Here is a 17,228-nt window from a genome sequence, read left to right as displayed (position 1 = left end):
TTAACCCTGTTTCCCCTTTATTCGACTGTTAGGATTAGAAATTGGATGTGAAACCTTCTGAAATAGTCTGCCTTCACAACCTCCAATCTCTACTCCTACTCACCCTGCAGCGCAACTACGGCTCCCACGGAAAGATGCAGACTTCCCTCTGGTGTCGCTGTGGCCTCTCAGCTGCCAGGCCCAGGGGGCTCTGCTCCATCCTTGCTCATACCTCCCGGAAGCACTGGACAGACCAGGCCTCTGAGGCCTTTTCCCCAGGACTCCTGAACTGTACCTTCCCATGTCCTTCCCAGGTCCTCAAGTCACCTCTCCCCTGAGCACACGTGCACACAGAGTCCATCTGGGTCTTCCCACTCAGCAACCTTTTGTGGGTGGTTTCACACAATGATTCCTCCACCACTCTACAGACCCAGGATGACTTTCAAGTTTACATGTCTCTATCATAAACTTTTCTTGAAGGTCTGGACCAGTTTGTCCTGCTAACATTTTAAGGTATTCAAATATATTTGTTAGCTGGCTTCCTGTGTTTGTTTCTGTATGTTTGTTTTTGTTTGTTCCCTTAGCCCCACATAGCATGCCAGTTTCTTTAACCCTGCACTGGCCCCTGTATTTTCAGTTGCAGGCAAGAGTACCACTGCCTAAAACAGAAGCAGCAGCCTCGAGCAGGTTGCCTTTGCTAAGGCGCAACAGCTGAGCACTGGGGAAACTTCCTCCTTCTAAAGGATGCTTAGAAGCCTCCTGGCAGTCTGAGTGCTGCTGCTGAGGTCTGCACAGAATGCAGCTCCTATGCACCAGACATCAGCAGGCTAGGGAGGACACTGCACTGAAACAAACCAACTCCTTTGAGTTGACATTTCCACTGAGCTCTTTCAAAAGAGAGGGTGTGTGTGTGTGTGTGTGTGTGTGTGTGTGTGTGTGTGTGTGTCCTTCCCTTTTACTAAGGAGGAATAAACATCTTAACAAGTTGAAAAACATAGAACTCCAAAAGTATTTATCAAGAACATGTCTTGTGCCATTTATGTTGATGTTGCACATTTTCTTATTGTAACAGAGAAATGTGTGGCCATTCTGTGTTCCTGGCTTCTGAACCTTTCCCTTCATCCATTGCCATTGGTAGCCTGGACACACTTTGATTTTGATTGTTTTGATTGTGTTGTTGATGTATGAGGTTTTATGTTGAAGAGGGTTGTGATTTGGGGGGGGGTGTTCTAATTTCAAGAACAGATTTAATAAGAAACAAATATATTCATATATAATTTTCAAATTAGTCTTACATTTATTAAAATTACAAATTTTAGCATAACCCTTTGTGTTTTCAAGTTTAGTTTGCTCATCTTTAAGTTTTACATTTTAGGGTTTTTTTTTCCCTTGAGTTATGATTTATCACTCGAATGGAGTAACATTATCTTGGGTGTTCTAAAGCTGACCATAAAAACAGTGAGATTTTCAGTTTGAAACACATATCTACTGTGCTTAATCAAATATTCCACACTGAAGTTTCAAGTCTGTGGGTCCAAGATGCTCAAAATCATTCAAAATGCACACAGGCTTTCATAGTAAACACAGCACCAGAGTCCTGATGAGCTCTGCCTTTTCTGTATTTAACTCAGTTTTCCAATGGGGAATATACTCTCACCTACTGAGGGAAGAAAGCTTCTACCCCAGTCATGTGATTTGGGCTGGTTATTACTAGACCCACCACTGGCCCAACTGTGATTCACTGACCCCCTATATTACAGTTAATCATGCCTCAGTTGTTAAAAGAGAAAGAGGCCATGGCCTTGTGGGGTAAGTAACCAGGTAGCTTGCTCTTCAATCTGTCAACAGAAGAAAGATGGTAGGACATACCCACCTTTGCCACTGGACTAGAGTTCTCATCAGATACTTCAATATGCAAATATTCTTTCCTTATATCTCAAAACACATGTAAAGGCAGGGTTTTTTTGTTCTTTCAAAATATTCAGAATCATAAAGGCTGTTAAAGCACTCTTTAGTTGTATATTTGGATTGTTCCATAATTTTGTTTGCCTTGCCATGGCGATGCACAAGGTTGATCAAATGATGCCTAATATATTTGTGTGTGTACATATATATGTGTATATGTATATGTATGTAGAAGAAAATGTTCATGTTACTGTTTTTAACTATCAACACATCTGAAGATATATGGATATATATTTTCCTAAATCACTGCCCAAATAGTTACTGCACAAGTCAGTTACTGGAAATTTTTTAAAAGATAAAGGGGATCTCTTTCTAACTTACTCATTCAGTTGGACTCCTAGTCTCTTGGGCACAGGCCAGAGGTCATTTGCCCACATATCAGGGGTTGATTTGTAGATACTTCCAAAGACAGGAGGTTTATGGTTTCTATAAAACAGCTTCCATTTCCCTTAACCACACCCTACATATAAGGATGCCCTAGAGAAGAATTCTCCGGGAATTTGCCTGAAGATCTGCTATTTTGTCAGGTAATGTCTGCATGATTTGGAGACTATATGGAGTAGGGTTAGATGAAAAGCTGCTCCTTGGACTTCTGCTCTTTCTGGTCCTCCCAGCCTCTCCCTCCCAGTCTTCTGTAAGCTGCTTCTGACTCTGTAGCCTGCCTCTACCACTGTAGCCTGCCCCTGACACTGTAGCCTGCCTCTGACTCTGACAGAGTAGCCTGCCTCTGACTCTGCAGCCTGCCTCTGACACTGTAGCCTGCCCCTGACACTGTAGCCTGCCTCTGACTCTGTTGCCTGCCTCTGACAGAGTAGCCTGCCTCTGACTCTGCAGCCTGCCTCGGACACTGTAGCCTGCCTCTGACCCTGTAGCCTGCCTCTGACACTATAAGCTGCCTTTAACACTATAGGCTGCCTCTGGACAGACCAAAAGAGCAAAGGCCTTAATATAGGAAACTCAACCAAACACACTGGATTTCCTCTGATGTTCTTGTGCTTAAGATTCTCATCCTTTTTTTCTTTTAGTATTATGATAATTTGTATCAAATGACACAAGAGAAAGATACAAAGACAATTCTTTATTTTTATTCTTAATTATTGTGGTAATATAATTCATTGAACATTTTGAAAATTCTAAAAATGATATAATAAACACTCATAACTAACTACTTATTTTGTATATATTCTTTATGAACTTTTTGTTTTGCTTTTTGTTTTTAGTAGTTTTTACTAATGTTTTAAGTTAACATACAATTGATGGGTTTCATTATGGCATTTTCAAACATGAGTGTCATTATATTTTGTTCCTTTTCATCCCTTTCTGCTCATGTTCCCCTATCTCTCTGTCCCCTTGCTTTTGCCCGCCTTTAATCCCAGGACTCAGGAGGCAGAGGTAGACAGATCTCTGAATCTGAGGTCAGCTTGATCTACAGAGTGAGTTCCAGGACAGCCAGAACTATACAGAGAAACTGTGTCTCAAAAAATAAATAAATAAATAAGAAATAAAAAACCAAAAAACAACAAACAAACAAAAACAATGTGTGTGTGTGTATATAGATATAGAATGCTTTTGTACTGTGTATCTTGGAGTTTTGTGGGTTTGTTTGTTTTGGTTGGTTGGTTGGTTGGTTGGTTTTGTTTGTTTTTTTTGAGACGGGTAGCTGTCCTGGAACTAGTTCTGTACACTAGGCTGGCCTCAAACTCACAGAGATCTGCCTGCTTCTGCAGAGATTAAAGGTATGCACCATCACCACCCGGCTTATACTATATATCTTTTGCTTAGCTTTCTGTTGTAAAAAATTCTCTCTAGTTTTTACAAGTTTTTAATGTACATTATTTTTCATAGTTATAGTAACATGTGATAAAACATACTTTACACACCCTATTTTTGAATATTTGCTTGTCTACATGGTCGTGTCTAGATCCTGTCTGGGTTCTTTGATATGATACTCCTTGTCCCATCAAAGCATTTGTGTGTGGAGACACTAAAGCCTGCTAGGTGGTTTTCTTCCCTTGGGAACCTTCTACCCCCAGATCTTTCACTACAGACAAATCACCCTCTGTCTTATTCTGCATGCTTTTTGTAGCTTCAAATTCCTTTGGGAATCTGCCTAACTGTGAAGCCCTGGGCTCAGTGTCCTTTCTAACTGCCTCCTTGTAGGTACTGGATAACAGAATTCTGGATCATGTTCAAAATGGATGCCAGCTTGACCAGCACTATGGAAGAGTTTCAGGACCTGGTGAAAGCCAATGGTGAGGAGTCCCACTGCCGCCTCATTGACACGACACAAATGTGAGTGTTCTGGGGGGTCCCCTGAGCTCTGGGCCTCTCCTTCCCTCCACTTCTAAGACGTTCAGACAGGCAGCTTCAGAGAGCCACACACACACAAAGATAACTTGACATTTACTAGAAAAGCAGAGAGGCCCCCAGTGAGGAAGCTGCAGGGCTCGGGACCAAACAGCAGAAGATAGCCAGACCTTGCTAGAAGGTAGCCAGCCCATGAGAAACCGAGAGCTCAGTGTCTGGACTCATTCGTAGTGGGGGCAACAGGCACCCCTGAACTTAATGGACCAGGCACTGTTGCAAAATGTCCCAAGCAGAGAGTTAGAACATATGTCTGTGAAAGACCACTAGAGACCCAGAGCTGAGAAGGAACTCAGGGATATTTCACATCATTCTTTGAGTTCCTTATTCACACAGTTGACTCAGTCTGGAAAATGAGCCCTTCTTGATTTGGGGAAGGAGGGCACACATATTACATGTTGGGGTTTTTATGTGTGGTTAATTATTTTGCAATAATACAAATTCCCCAAATACAGAGTTCTAGAACTGCAGCATATTGGAGAGACCCAAACTCCTGTTTTTGCCTGGGGTCTGTGACTGGCCTGGGGTCTGTGACTGACTGGCCTGGGGTCTGTAACTGACTGACCTGGGGTCTGTGACTGACTGGCCTGGGGTCTGTAACTGACTAGCCTGGGCTCTGTGACTGAATAGCCTGGGCTCTGTGACTGACTAGCCTGGGCTCTGTGACTAGCCTGGGCTCTGTGACTAGCCTGGGCTCTGTGACTAGCCTGGGCTCTGTGACTGACTAGCCTGGGCTCTGTGACTGACTAGCCTGGGCTCTGTGACTGGCCTGGGCTCTGTGACTAGCCTGGTCTCTGTGACTGACTGGCCTGGGCTCTGTGACTGACTAGCCTGGTCTCTGTGACTGGCCTGGGGTCTGTGACTGGCCTGGGGTCTGTGACTGGCCTGGGGTCTGTGACTGACTAGCCTGGTCTCTGTGACTGACTAGCCTGGGCTCTGTGACTGGCCTGGGGTCTGTGACTGGCCTGGGGTCTGTGACTGGCCTGGGGTCTGTGACTGACTAGCCTGGTCTCTGTGACTGACTAGCTTGGAGTCTGTGACTGGCCTGGACTCTGTGACTAGCCTGGTCTCTGTGACTGACTGGCCTGGGCTCTGTGACTGACTAGCCTGGTCTCTGTGACTGGCCTGGGGTCTGTGACTGGCCTGGGGTCTGTGACTGGCCTGGGGTCTGTGACTGACTAGCCTGGTCTCTGTGACTGACTAGCCTGGGCTCTGTGACTGGCCTGGGGTCTGTGACTGGCCTGGGGTCTGTGACTGGCCTGGGGTCTGTGACTGACTAGCCTGGTCTCTGTGACTGACTAGCTTGGAGTCTGTGACTGGCCTGGGCTCTGTGACTGACTAGCCTGGGCTCTGTGACTGGCCTGGGCTCTGTGACTGACTAGCCTGGGCTCTGTGACTGACTAGCCTGGGCTCTGTGACTGGCCTGGGCTCTGTGACTAGCCTGGGCTCTGTGACTGGTCTCTCCCTTGCCTTGTTATCGCTGCCCTCTATTTGACAGAGCTGAGATACTCTCCAGTGGCAGAGGTGTAGCTGCACTCTCAGCCCTGCATGTAGCAGCCATGCACAAAGATCTGATTTCAAAGCCACACCCCACAATCCCAAATCAGTCTGTTCATCCATTTGGGTCCTCTATACTTCTCTGCTTGGAATTACACAACTTGATAGATAAAAGAGTTTTGGGTTTTTTTTCAAAGCAACAATCTTCATTTTAAAGATTAAAAACCAAGAGCCCAGGGCCTCTTGAAAACTTCAGTCTTCTGTCCTGATGTTTTCTAGCTGAAGTTTCTCTCCCAAGGTTTTTTGCATCATTCATTCTTTAGAAAATGTTAGTTGAGGATATTACCTGACTTGATGTATTTAAGGAAATGCAAGGTTTGCTTTCCTTTGTCATTCATTTGAGAGTCTTGAATACAGAGAAGAGGTCTACAGAATTTGTAGCCTTTCCCAAACTCAAAATCAAGGAATCCTTACATTCTGAGCTGAGGCTGTCAGAAAGGCTAGTTTAGAAACCCAAGCTTGTGCCCACTGCCTTCCAACACTAGCTGCTTAGTGCAAACCTGAGACTAAGAGAGAGTCTGGGGTGCGCTGTGAGGACACTGAGGACTCACTGGGTCATTCTCGGCTCAGCTAGGTTATATGGTCATTTTTGTAACTGGGGCCAAACAACAACGACATGTTTCTGCCCAGGGTGAGCACATGCTCCTACCAGTGATTCCTTGCAGCAGCGTGTCTGCTGTTTATCTCTGAGCTCTTCTGACATGAAAACTGCCCTCCTCTTGTGATTTCCACCAATGGTCCCATAACCTAACAGGAATGAAAGAACACACAGAGGCATCGAAAGAGTAAACATAGTAAGGCCAGAGGAAGGGCCAGGACCAATGCCTAAAAGTGCCCCTTCCCACTGCCCTCCTGTCTGTCCCTCCTGCTGCATCCAGAAGGCCCACTTCTTTGCATTGTTATTATGGGGGAAAAAGTTGGCTGGGAGAAATCGGTTAATGCATCATTTAGGCCGAGTGGAGCTAGCCAACTGCACCTTGGGAATGCTTGTGGGTCACGCCAGTGTGCTTACTCATGCCCATCAGCTGTGGCTTATTCGTATTTTCTCCTTTTCTCGTGTACCCACAAAAGTAATTCTCGAGACTGGTCCAGGAAACTGACTCAAAGAATAAAATCAAACACCAGCAAGAAGAGGAAAGTCTCCCTGCTGTTTGACCATCTGGAACCTGAAGAACTGTCCGAACACCTCACCTACCTGGAGTTCAAGTCCTTCCGAAGGATATCTGTACGTAGCCCAGGGGCAAGAGGAAACCTACTCTGGGAAACTTGCGAACACAAGCAGAGAAGTCCGCTGCCAGTTGCCCTCTTGACCCAGCGTGACCCTCTCCCTGCCCATGGTGCTGGGAGACTTCCCTAGCAGGCATCGTGGGATCTGGAAACCCAATGCCATCAGAATTCCTTTGGCTGCCCATGCTCTGCTTCCCCGTGTCACACCCTCTGTTCCCACATACCACTCTAGCATTCACTCAACCTATCAAGACATAGCACTGGGGGTACACACGATATCCTGCATGCATATGCCCTTCACCCCTGAAAATCATTAGACTTTTAGAAAATTGTTTTATAATTAAAAAAAAAAAAACAAGAAGAAAAAAAGAAAAATTTTTTTCTTTTGGGACTAGGTTCCCTAAGAGTTAGATTCCAGGGTAAGCTTTGAATAGCTCTGGGAAGTCCTGAAAGTAAAACAAATATGACCCATCTTTCTAAAACATACCTAAATTCCTAAAATGGTGCCCACATGGCCAGCATTCTGGAAGCAAACCACTGACCAAACTGACACTGTTGGAATAACCAAGCAGGCAAAGGTGAAGAGAGGTGAAGGGAGAGGATTCATTTAACCATTGGTAACAGGGAGAGACCCCAGCACATCCTGTCCTCACTACAGTCCTCACAACTAACTCTACAGGAAACCCGAGAACACTATTCCACACAAGAGCACTTGTCCCCTACCCAAGGGAACTTGCCGCCCTGTTAGATGCAACATGCTGTCACTGGCCAATGTGCTTCCCTGAAACCTGGCGCACTTATTCCACTCAGGTTCCCCTCACACCCACAGGTATTGGTTCAGTTTTTCTCTGACACCAGCCAGTACCATGCTGCCTGCCTTAGAATGACCTGTATTCCCCAGGTGTAGCATGGAGGGCCGGAGGGTTGGCTTGAACAAGGTCTGCGCAGCTTATTAGAGTTGGAGCTCATGTGTCCCGGTCACTCAGCACCAACTTATTGAGCTCAGCCGCATGTGGATGGAGACGAGCATACCAGATTGCAGAGATTAGGTCATAGCTTCTCCCATAACATTGATATCCTGACTGCCATGGCCCAACCAGAGACCCGGGCTTCCCCTTGTAGCTGACTCCAAACAGTCCTCGGTGCTAACTACCCAGTTTCCTCATGGGCACCCCTCAGACAGAGTGCTAGGCCCCCATTGTGAGGCTCCAGCTTTGGGTTTTCCATTTAACCCATCTTCCCTGTCCCAAGACTAGAGAGAACTGGAAGCCTCTGAAAAGAGGCCATTATCACCCTGGAAATCAGAGCTCTGCTAGAGAAGCTGGCAGAGCTGTCCTGGGCCCGCATGATGTCTGCCTGGTGCCAGTACTCGGCGGCGGGAAGGCAGAAGTAACAGTGAGGGAGAGTGACTGGGAGCCAGTATCTCTGAGTTGAATACCGCTCTGTTTACAAATAAAAGCTTCAACCTTGTACCTTTTGAGTGGTATGTCCCCTTTGTTAAAGGCTATTTTGGTGGGTTCCTTGTTTGCTTTTATTTTTCCTAGGCAGTTGTCGCAAATAATAATTTTCCCTCCAACACTGGGGAAATGTATCTCTGCTGTGATTTGTTTAACACTTTGTGGGGAAGCTGTATTAAATCCTCTCTTTTAAAGAGAACAAGCGAGTGGACCTATTTCTAGTGAGAAGGGATATACTGCATCCACCGGAATGAGGGTGACCACTTCCTCTTAGAACCAGGAAGAATTTGGCTTTCTGTGGCTGTCCCATTGCTCTTCTAAAGAGTGCTTTTGTCCCACTCAGATATGTCCACCCACCAGCAGTCACAGCACCACGGGGTGGAGATTGGTTAATGGGCATCTGGGCATCTGTTTTATTTAGGCAAGGCAGACATTCATACCCTCCCTGCTGCCTCTCTCAAGTTTGCTTCCCACCACTCTACAAGTCTAACAGGTGTCCGTAGAGGCTGGCTGCAGTGGCCAGTCTTCATCTGGTTGGGATTCCCATCATCTCTGCAGCACTAAAAAGGGAGACGGGCAAAGCATACATTGGCACTTAGCTTGGTCCTGACGCGTCGCTCACATGCTTCTAGCCAATTCACCTGCCCACCCTGGCTTTCAAAGTGCAGAGTTCAGGACAGCACCAGAGCTTCCCGTAGGGGTATCCCTGGAGGCTAGATTCTTCTTTACTGCTGAAGCTGAGAGACTCTTGTGGCAGGGACATGTCAGCTATAATCATCACTTAGAGCAGACAGTCCAGGATATTTCAGCTTCATACACACACAGCTCCATTGTTACCCATAGCTAACGCTACTGACAGGTTGGGCAAACATGGTCACTGTGTGTTTATTTAGCTGTGTTCCAGGTGCCCTTCTCACTTGGCCCCTGCTCAAGGTGGTTCAGACAGGCTAGTGCTAGCATGGCTTTCCTATTAGCACCACTTCACATCTGTGCAAGACTGTGAAGAAGAGAACTTCTCCCATCCCATGTGGTACCTTGAGTTTAGAACATGCTCATGTTCCAAGTAGGAGGTTTTATGATCACAGTTTTTTTATAGACAGCAGGTGGAAAGAGAGAGGTCCTAGAAGGAGAATTGTGTTCGCGAACTGGAGATTCACAGCTGGAACTAATAAACATTTTCTACTATGCTATGCTCTATTCAGAAGAGAGGGAACACCATCTACTCAAGTATGCCGTTTGGGTTAATTGATGTACTCATCCTTGTGTGCCTAATGGACTTCATATAGAGAGGTCCCGATGTGAGCTCCCACACATCATTCTTTTGAACCTGGGAGTACACGTGCCAGGGAGGTAGCCACAGGATTGTTTGCCCATACTGGTTCCCAGCCACCACTGAGCAGAGCTGATGTGTCCCTCAGAACTCCAAGAATACCTGATGGTTGTCTTTTTTCCCTCCAGTTCTCTGATTATCAAAATTACCTTGTAAATAGCTGCGTGAAGGAGAACCCCACCATGGAACGGTCCATTGCCCTGTGCAATGGCATCTCCCAGTGGGTACAACTGATGGTTCTCAGCCGTCCCACCCCGCAGCTCCGGGCAGAGGTCTTCATCAAGTTCATCCACGTGGCTCAGGTGAGTGGCCAGATTGAGACAATCATCCCAGGCCATGAGGTAAATGACTTAGCCCTTTCACCCTCAGCCTAGCCTGTCCGAGTTACGCCCCCTCTGACCCACAGTGGGGTTTAAGCACCTTCTGTTGCCTCCTGGTCTAGATGTGCAACTCTTCTGCTTTCTCACCCAAGAGCAGTGTAGAAGGCCACATGGGCCATCTCAAGAGCAGGACTCAATGCTTTAATGCTTTTTCAGGAGACACATTATTTTCTCATAACTAGCCATATGGCAAACAGATGAGCAGAGCCTGAGTTATCATAGGTTCTTGGGTTGGGGCTGTACTGAATGGTATATTCAGTGTTTGAGGGACAGAGATTCTAACTTCTCTTCCCTGGCTATTAACCTTTACTGGCATAAGCATCACATAGTAGAATAATATCTTAGCCTCAGTAATAACCCTGGCAATAGGATTAAGGCAATAAGATTGTGTTTATTATATTTTCCAACTTGGGATACTCTACACCAGTGTTTCTCCAATTTGAAAATGGCCTACCTGCTCTGATACTCATTAGAGACAGATGAGGTGAGCTCTCTAAGCCTACCCCCAGTCAAGGGAACCAGAACTTACAGGGTTGGATCCAGAAGTCTTCCTTAAGCATGTACTCAATGATTTTTGGAAACCAACAGTTTAGATGGTAGTCTACAGATCAGATACCACAGTAGAGGGGCATATGGTCTCCCTGCTGATCTCAGATTGGGTCTGGAGGTCAATGAGAAGGGAGGAAACTGCAGCTCCTGGCTGTTAGTCTAACAATTCTATGGAAAATATGCAGTATAGAGATGTCAGCTTCTAAGCATCCCTATGTAACAACATGTACAGTGACTGTGCTGTCATCTGTCTTGTGTCACAGAAGCTCCACCAGCTACAGAACTTCAACACGCTGATGGCCGTGATAGGGGGATTGTGTCACAGCTCCATCTCCAGGCTCAAGGAGACAAGCTCACATGTCCCACATGAGATCAATAAGGTCAGTGAGCTGTCTTCTCTGGGGCCCTTAAGACTACACAACCCTTGTCAACAAGGTTAGGGACCAGTGAGGCATACCCTGAGGAAATCAGGCTGGGTGAGTCACAAACCTGAGAATGTGTGTGAGATTCCACCTGGCCTCAGTGTCACTGTGCCCCTCTCTGCCAGACCACTTATAATAATGTGTGCACCCTCCTTGTGGCTACAAGGCATCAAGTGTTCAGTTGCTGTCCTGGTCATCAACTCCATTGCCCAGTTCTCTTCGATTAAGAATGTGTTCCCCAAACAAACAGAAGTTCAGTTGCTCGTAGAGTGTGTCAAATTCAGTGACAGCCTGGAGCACTAGCTTACCAGAACTCTTGCAGACTTTCCAGGCACTTGAATTTCCAGAGTTGGAAACACCCTCCTTAGATACAGTATTGTTGAGAAGAGCCTGGTCACCAACCTACACCCCCAGCCATTTGCTGCGGCCTTATAACACGTCTTACATGGGATGATTGTCCTTAAGTGTCTCATACAGTGCCCTACATTCTTAGTTAGACGTCACAGGAAATTCTTTAATCTCTATGGCAGAGGGCTGCTAGTATAAGTACCGCCCACCATGATTTTGTGAGCCGTGCCTGGTATGGGCTGGCTAATGATGGCTATTTGAGCACTCTCATCTTGTGTCAGAGGACTTTCCTATCCACAAACCACAAGCATCGTAAACTGGAACTGGAGAGGGGGGCTCTTATTAGGGAAAGATTTCTGAGTCTCAGTATCCCTATCCATTTATCCCATGTCTTCATCCTCTTTTCAAGGATTCCCTCTTAATTATCCCTTCCATCAACCTGTGAGAAGCCCTTTTCCTATGGCTGGGTACCCAGAAACATCTTTAGTCACCTTTTCATTCCCTAACAGTTCTGCTGAGACCACACTGAAAATATTGCTTATGTATCAGAAACCATGGAAACACTAACAAAAAGTAATATATCCTACATCCCACTGTTTATCTCACCTTGTGAGTTCACATAGCTCACATTCGCCAGCAGCATTAGACAAAGGGGTAGAGGGGGTCTCTTGCTGTCTCAGAGTGACTGAGCAGGCACGGTCCAAGCCTCTTACTCCCTCACTGTATAAGATGGTTCTTGCTAGATACAATTTTATTAAAAGAACTTGGCATAGTGTCTAATATGGTTATTATATGTGATAACATGATGGGCGAAGTCGCTCCACATCTTCACTTCTGAAAAGCTGTCATCATCACACTTGAGGAAGGGGGTTCTGTAGCCAACATCAACCCGGTGTATTTGAAGAGACTGTCTCTGGCTGCTCCTGTAGACATAGACCCATTTTGAGAATCTTGAGTCACAGAGTCGTAACCTGCACTCCATTACTGCAGCCCATAGCTTCCCGGGGCAGCAACAAAGGCAGCTCCCACTCACCTCACATGCCAGACATTATTCCACACCCTACTTCTGGAAGCTTTCAAGGACACCAGGGAAGGCAACTTACGGTTTGGGGTCATGAAGGCACTTACTTACTGGATACTCCTGTACCTTTAACTGTGTGCCAAGTGCTTATATTAGTTCTAAAAATAAATCAGTTGAATATAAAATGATAACACTTCTTCAGATGAAGCTATGTAGTGATGTGGAGGAAGACATACTTGGTTTATGCCTCTACTCTGACATTTGATGTAGCTGGAGTTTGAATTTGAGAGCTGTAACAGCTGCAAATGAAATGTATCACCCACTGTCCAACAAATGAGGGATGGGCTAAAATCATGGTGGGCATGTGAGTAAGCAAGGTGGCTGGTGTGGGCAGCACACTGGGCCCCACAGGTGTCTGTGACCCTTCCGTTCTGCTTTGTAGGTTCTGGGTGAGATGACTGAACTGCTGTCTTCATGCAGAAACTATGACAACTACAGACGAGCCTACGGGGAGTGCACCCACTTCAAAATCCCCATCCTGGGGGTGCACCTCAAGGACCTCATTTCCCTATATGAAGCCATGCCTGACTATCTGGAGGATGGGAAGGTGAACGTCCAAAAGCTCCTGGCCCTTTACAATCATATCAATGAACTGGTCCAGCTGCAAGAGGTGGCCCCACCGTTGGATGCCAACAAGGACTTGGTACACCTGCTAACGGTGAGATTCCCATGGAAGAATAATTACTAAGTACCATCTATGTCCCAGGGGCCAATCTTTCATCTCCTCTTTATGGATGGGATATGGAGGCACAAAGGTCAAGTTCCCAGAGGAGCTGACACTTATTAGGTAAAAGAGGCCTCAATTTAGACTTGAGTTGGGGAAGGGGACCCAGGAGGCTTTCTTTTAAGCACTGTGCCTTGCAGATTTCTAAGGGTGTGCTCCTACTCCTGCAAAAGCTGTTCCTAAGCTCTCAAGGCAGAGTTGGTAGCAAATCAGATGCAAGCCTTGGTCACAAATGGAGACAGGGTACTCTCATAAAATACAGTATGATGGGGGTAAAAAAACAAAAACAAAAACAGCCAAACAAAACAAAATAAGAAAATTAGCGACTCTTTGGGTCCTGTTAGTTTCAGCTTAGATCTCTGTGCCTGGACACATCCTAGCCAAGGGTAGATGTGGAGAGTGGAGACCAGGGTTTGTAGTGGGTGTGGGGTGAAATCAGCTGCACTTCCTTCCAAATTTGTGATGCTTCAGTGTGCCAGCTGCATGAATGTGGGCCTATACTCTCCAAGCCTGTTCCTTCTCTGTGAACTCTGAGGGGCCAGTCTTGGGGTGATTCAAACCTCTTATCCTAAAATTACACAAGTTGAAACTTGCTTCTCTGTCCATAGTGGAAAGAATGGTGGCCATGGTATCTTCCTACCTCACAGAGCATGTTGATGGCCACAGGGTTCACCCATCGCTTGGGCGCAGTTTTAGAGTTCTAACCCTTTTTCTTTAATCAAGTGACTTTGGCAAGTCTCTGGCCTCAGACACCATTATCAATTCTATGTAGATGCATAAGATAGTAAGCCACAATTAAAGAGAACATCTTAGAACTTCATCAGTATTTAAGAACATTTTAACAGAAACAGATTGATGTTTTCCCTATTGAAATAGCAGGCAAACTTTCTGAATTTTAATTTTTTATTTGTGAGTGAGTGAGTGAGCGTGTGTGTGTGTGTGTGTGTGTGTGTGTGTGTGTGTGAGTGTGTGTGTGTGAGTGTGTGTATGTGAGTGTGTGTGTATGTGTGTGAGTGTGTGTGAGTGTGTGTGTGTGTGAGTGTGTGAGTGTGTGTGTGTAAGTGAGTGTGTGTGTGTATGTGTGTGTGTAGTGTGTGTGTGTGTGTGTGTGAGTGAGTGTGTGTGTGTGTGTGTGTGTGTGTGAGTGTGTGTGTGTGAGTGTGTGTGTGAGTGTGTGTGAGTGAGTGTGTGTGTGAGTGAGTGTGTGTGTGTGAGTGTGTGTGTGTGTGTGAGTGAGTGTGTGTGTGTGTGTGTGTGTGTGTGTGCAGGTGCGAGCACAAGCATTAGCAAGGTTCCGGTATGGCTGTTAGAAAACAACCTTGTGAAGCCATTTCTCTTCCTTCAGCTTTATGTGGGTTCCAGGAATTGAGCTCAGGTCTCCAGGCTCCCACAGCAAGTGATTTTACCTGCTGAGACATCTTACTGGCCCTCACTTAGTGTTTTAAAAACAAACTGCTGAGTCTGGAGAGGTGGCTCAGTGGTTGAGGACACTTGCTGCTCTAACAGAGGACCAGGGTTCAGTTCCCTGCATCTACATGGTGATTCACAACCATCAGCAACTCCAGCTCTAGGGAATCCAATGCCTTCTTCTGACCTCTGCAGCCATAAATCACACCACGCTACACATACACACATGCAGACAGAGCACTCAAACATAAAATAAAACGAATAAATCTAAAAAACAAACAGAATCACTGCTAAGCACCAAGATGAACCACTGGAAAAAAATGCAACCAAGAAAAAACCCCTCAGTTCTGGAAGAGGTAGCATGTCCTAGCAATTAACCATGTTCTGCTTCCCCTGCAGTTATCCCTGGATCTCTACTACACTGAAGATGAAATCTATGAGCTTTCCTATGCCCGAGAACCAAGGAACCACAGAGCCCCGGTGAGTTCCTCATCCTGACGCTCAAGTATGGCAGGCCTTTGAAAGCTTGATTCCTTCTCAAGAAGCTGGCCTTCAGTTGCTTACTCAGCATGTTTGTGCTGTGTGGTCAGCTGTGTGCAAAACACATAGAAAGCTTCTCCACATACGTGTGACACATAATTCTTATCCATAAATAGTTTGTTGTTTAGACGAAGGGACTGCTGTGTGAACAGGAAGTGACTGTATGCCTAAGTGGGGTGGGCTAAATTTGTCAGGGGGCTTACAAATGAGAGCAGGCAGCGTCACGAGACACAGTGCTGCCCCCACCCCCCAACCCCCGTCAGCGTTCCCATGTCCCTTTTCTAAGACTGGGTGATGGCAACAATACTCACACTAAAGAGCAAAGTTTGTGAAACTTTCTGCTGTGGTCGAAAGAAGAAACTTCATTGGCCAGTGATGCTCTGGGACAGGAAGATGCTGGATCTTTTGACTGCCTATGCCCAACAGAGCTCAAAACAGCACCAAGCCCTGGCTTTGCACACAGTAGGTCCATTGCAGGCTATCTGAGCCTGCCTCTCTTACTGGCAAGTAAGCAGCAGGATTATTCCCATCTCCTGAAAAGCTTCCCAACTCTGCAATCAAGGACTTGAGGGAAGGGAGTTGCCTACACACAAGAAATCATTTCGTTGTTGATGTCAGGTTGCTAAGTCACATTGCCTCTATAGGACGGTCAGGAGGGTCCACATCCAGGGCATTAGAGGCATTTCAGAAGAAGGGTCGGCAACTTTTTTCCCACGGGAATTTTAATTGGGGCCAAATTTCAAATGATCAGCAGTAGATTCTCTCTCAGATGTGCAGACTGCATTTCTTCCTTGTGCATCTTGCTGTCTTGATTCGTTTTTTCTCACCCATCTCTACTAAAATGTGACTGGAGTCCAGAGGCAGTTGACACGATTCACATTAGCCTCTGTTGATAGGTCTGAGAAGAGATTTCATGGAGAGGGATCTGGAAGTCAGGCCCACTGAGAAGAGCAATGATCTGCAGCTGAGGGTCACGTAGGAGCACTGTAGACACCTGTGAGCCAAGCTAATGCAGACAGATCCCAACTGGGTGTGCTCTTCTTCTTCCACGGCACACAGTCAGATGTCAGGAAAGGAAGGAGCCCTGTCACCTTGGATTAGTCACAAGCGCTTCCCTATTCCACTGTAGCCCCTGACACCTTCGAAGCCACCGGTTGTAGTAGACTGGGCCTCCGGAGTATCTCCCAAACCTGACCCGAAGACCATCAGCAAACATGTCCAGAGGATGGTGGATGTAAGTACCCATTTCAGCAGAGAAAATCATGGTGTCACCTGCTTTAATTTTAGGATGTGGGGAGGAGGGGGGCCAGGGTGATGGAGACAAAGGTGTGAATGCTGGAGCTCGTTCCCTTGGGAACATAAAGCTGCTTCACTCCACACATTGTGGCCGTAGAATGTTTTGGAGAAAATAATGTCAACACCCTGGTCTCCAATGATGTGGGTTTGCCTTGCTTAAAGGCCCTTACAGGGGAACATATGATTAAAAGTTATTGGTTATTATGTGGCAAATGTCAGCATATAATAATGCAAACATGGAAAATGGGAAACTTGGCACCGCTTGGTCTGGCTAACTGCAGAGGAAGGAGATGTGATTACATGTTGTCTTTATACAGAACAATGAGGAGTACAGGGCTCAAAGATGTAAACGGAGGCAGAGTTTTCCTGTCCCAACCACCTGGTCCCAAATAAACACATAAAAGCTTTTATATTAAGTACAAAATGCTCGGCTAATAGCTCGGGTTTATTATTAACTAGTTCTTAAATTTAAATTAACCCATTTCTATTAACCTATGTATTGCCACATGGCCCGTGGCTTTGCTGGTTCTCTGGCATCTTGCTTCTTGGGGCAGCTCGCTTGTGTCTCCCCAACTCCACCCTTCTTCATCCCAGTTGTCAGT

General features: G+C 46.1%; 1 protein-coding gene across 1 annotated transcript in view; it reads left to right on the top strand.

Moving 5' to 3' along the window:
* Nucleotides 1-17,228, top strand: part of Rasgrp1 (RAS guanyl releasing protein 1) — a 66,768-nt gene that overhangs the window by 35,425 nt on the left and 14,115 nt on the right. The window contains exons 4-11 of the mRNA XM_036184528.1: nt 2,409-2,471; nt 4,105-4,236; nt 6,937-7,090; nt 10,008-10,181; nt 11,072-11,188; nt 13,042-13,317; nt 15,190-15,270; nt 16,460-16,564. Of these exons, the coding sequence (XP_036040421.1) occupies nt 2,409-2,471; nt 4,105-4,236; nt 6,937-7,090; nt 10,008-10,181; nt 11,072-11,188; nt 13,042-13,317; nt 15,190-15,270; nt 16,460-16,564 (1,102 nt within the window). The remainder of the gene's footprint in view (nt 1-2,408; nt 2,472-4,104; nt 4,237-6,936; nt 7,091-10,007; nt 10,182-11,071; nt 11,189-13,041; nt 13,318-15,189; nt 15,271-16,459; nt 16,565-17,228) is intronic.

Source organism: Onychomys torridus, chromosome 4 (assembly GCF_903995425.1).
Source record: "Onychomys torridus chromosome 4, mOncTor1.1, whole genome shotgun sequence".
Classification (NCBI taxonomy): domain Eukaryota; kingdom Metazoa; phylum Chordata; class Mammalia; order Rodentia; family Cricetidae; genus Onychomys; species Onychomys torridus.
Note: the sequence above shows the minus strand (reverse complement) of the source record. Positions and strands in the feature narration are given on the sequence as shown.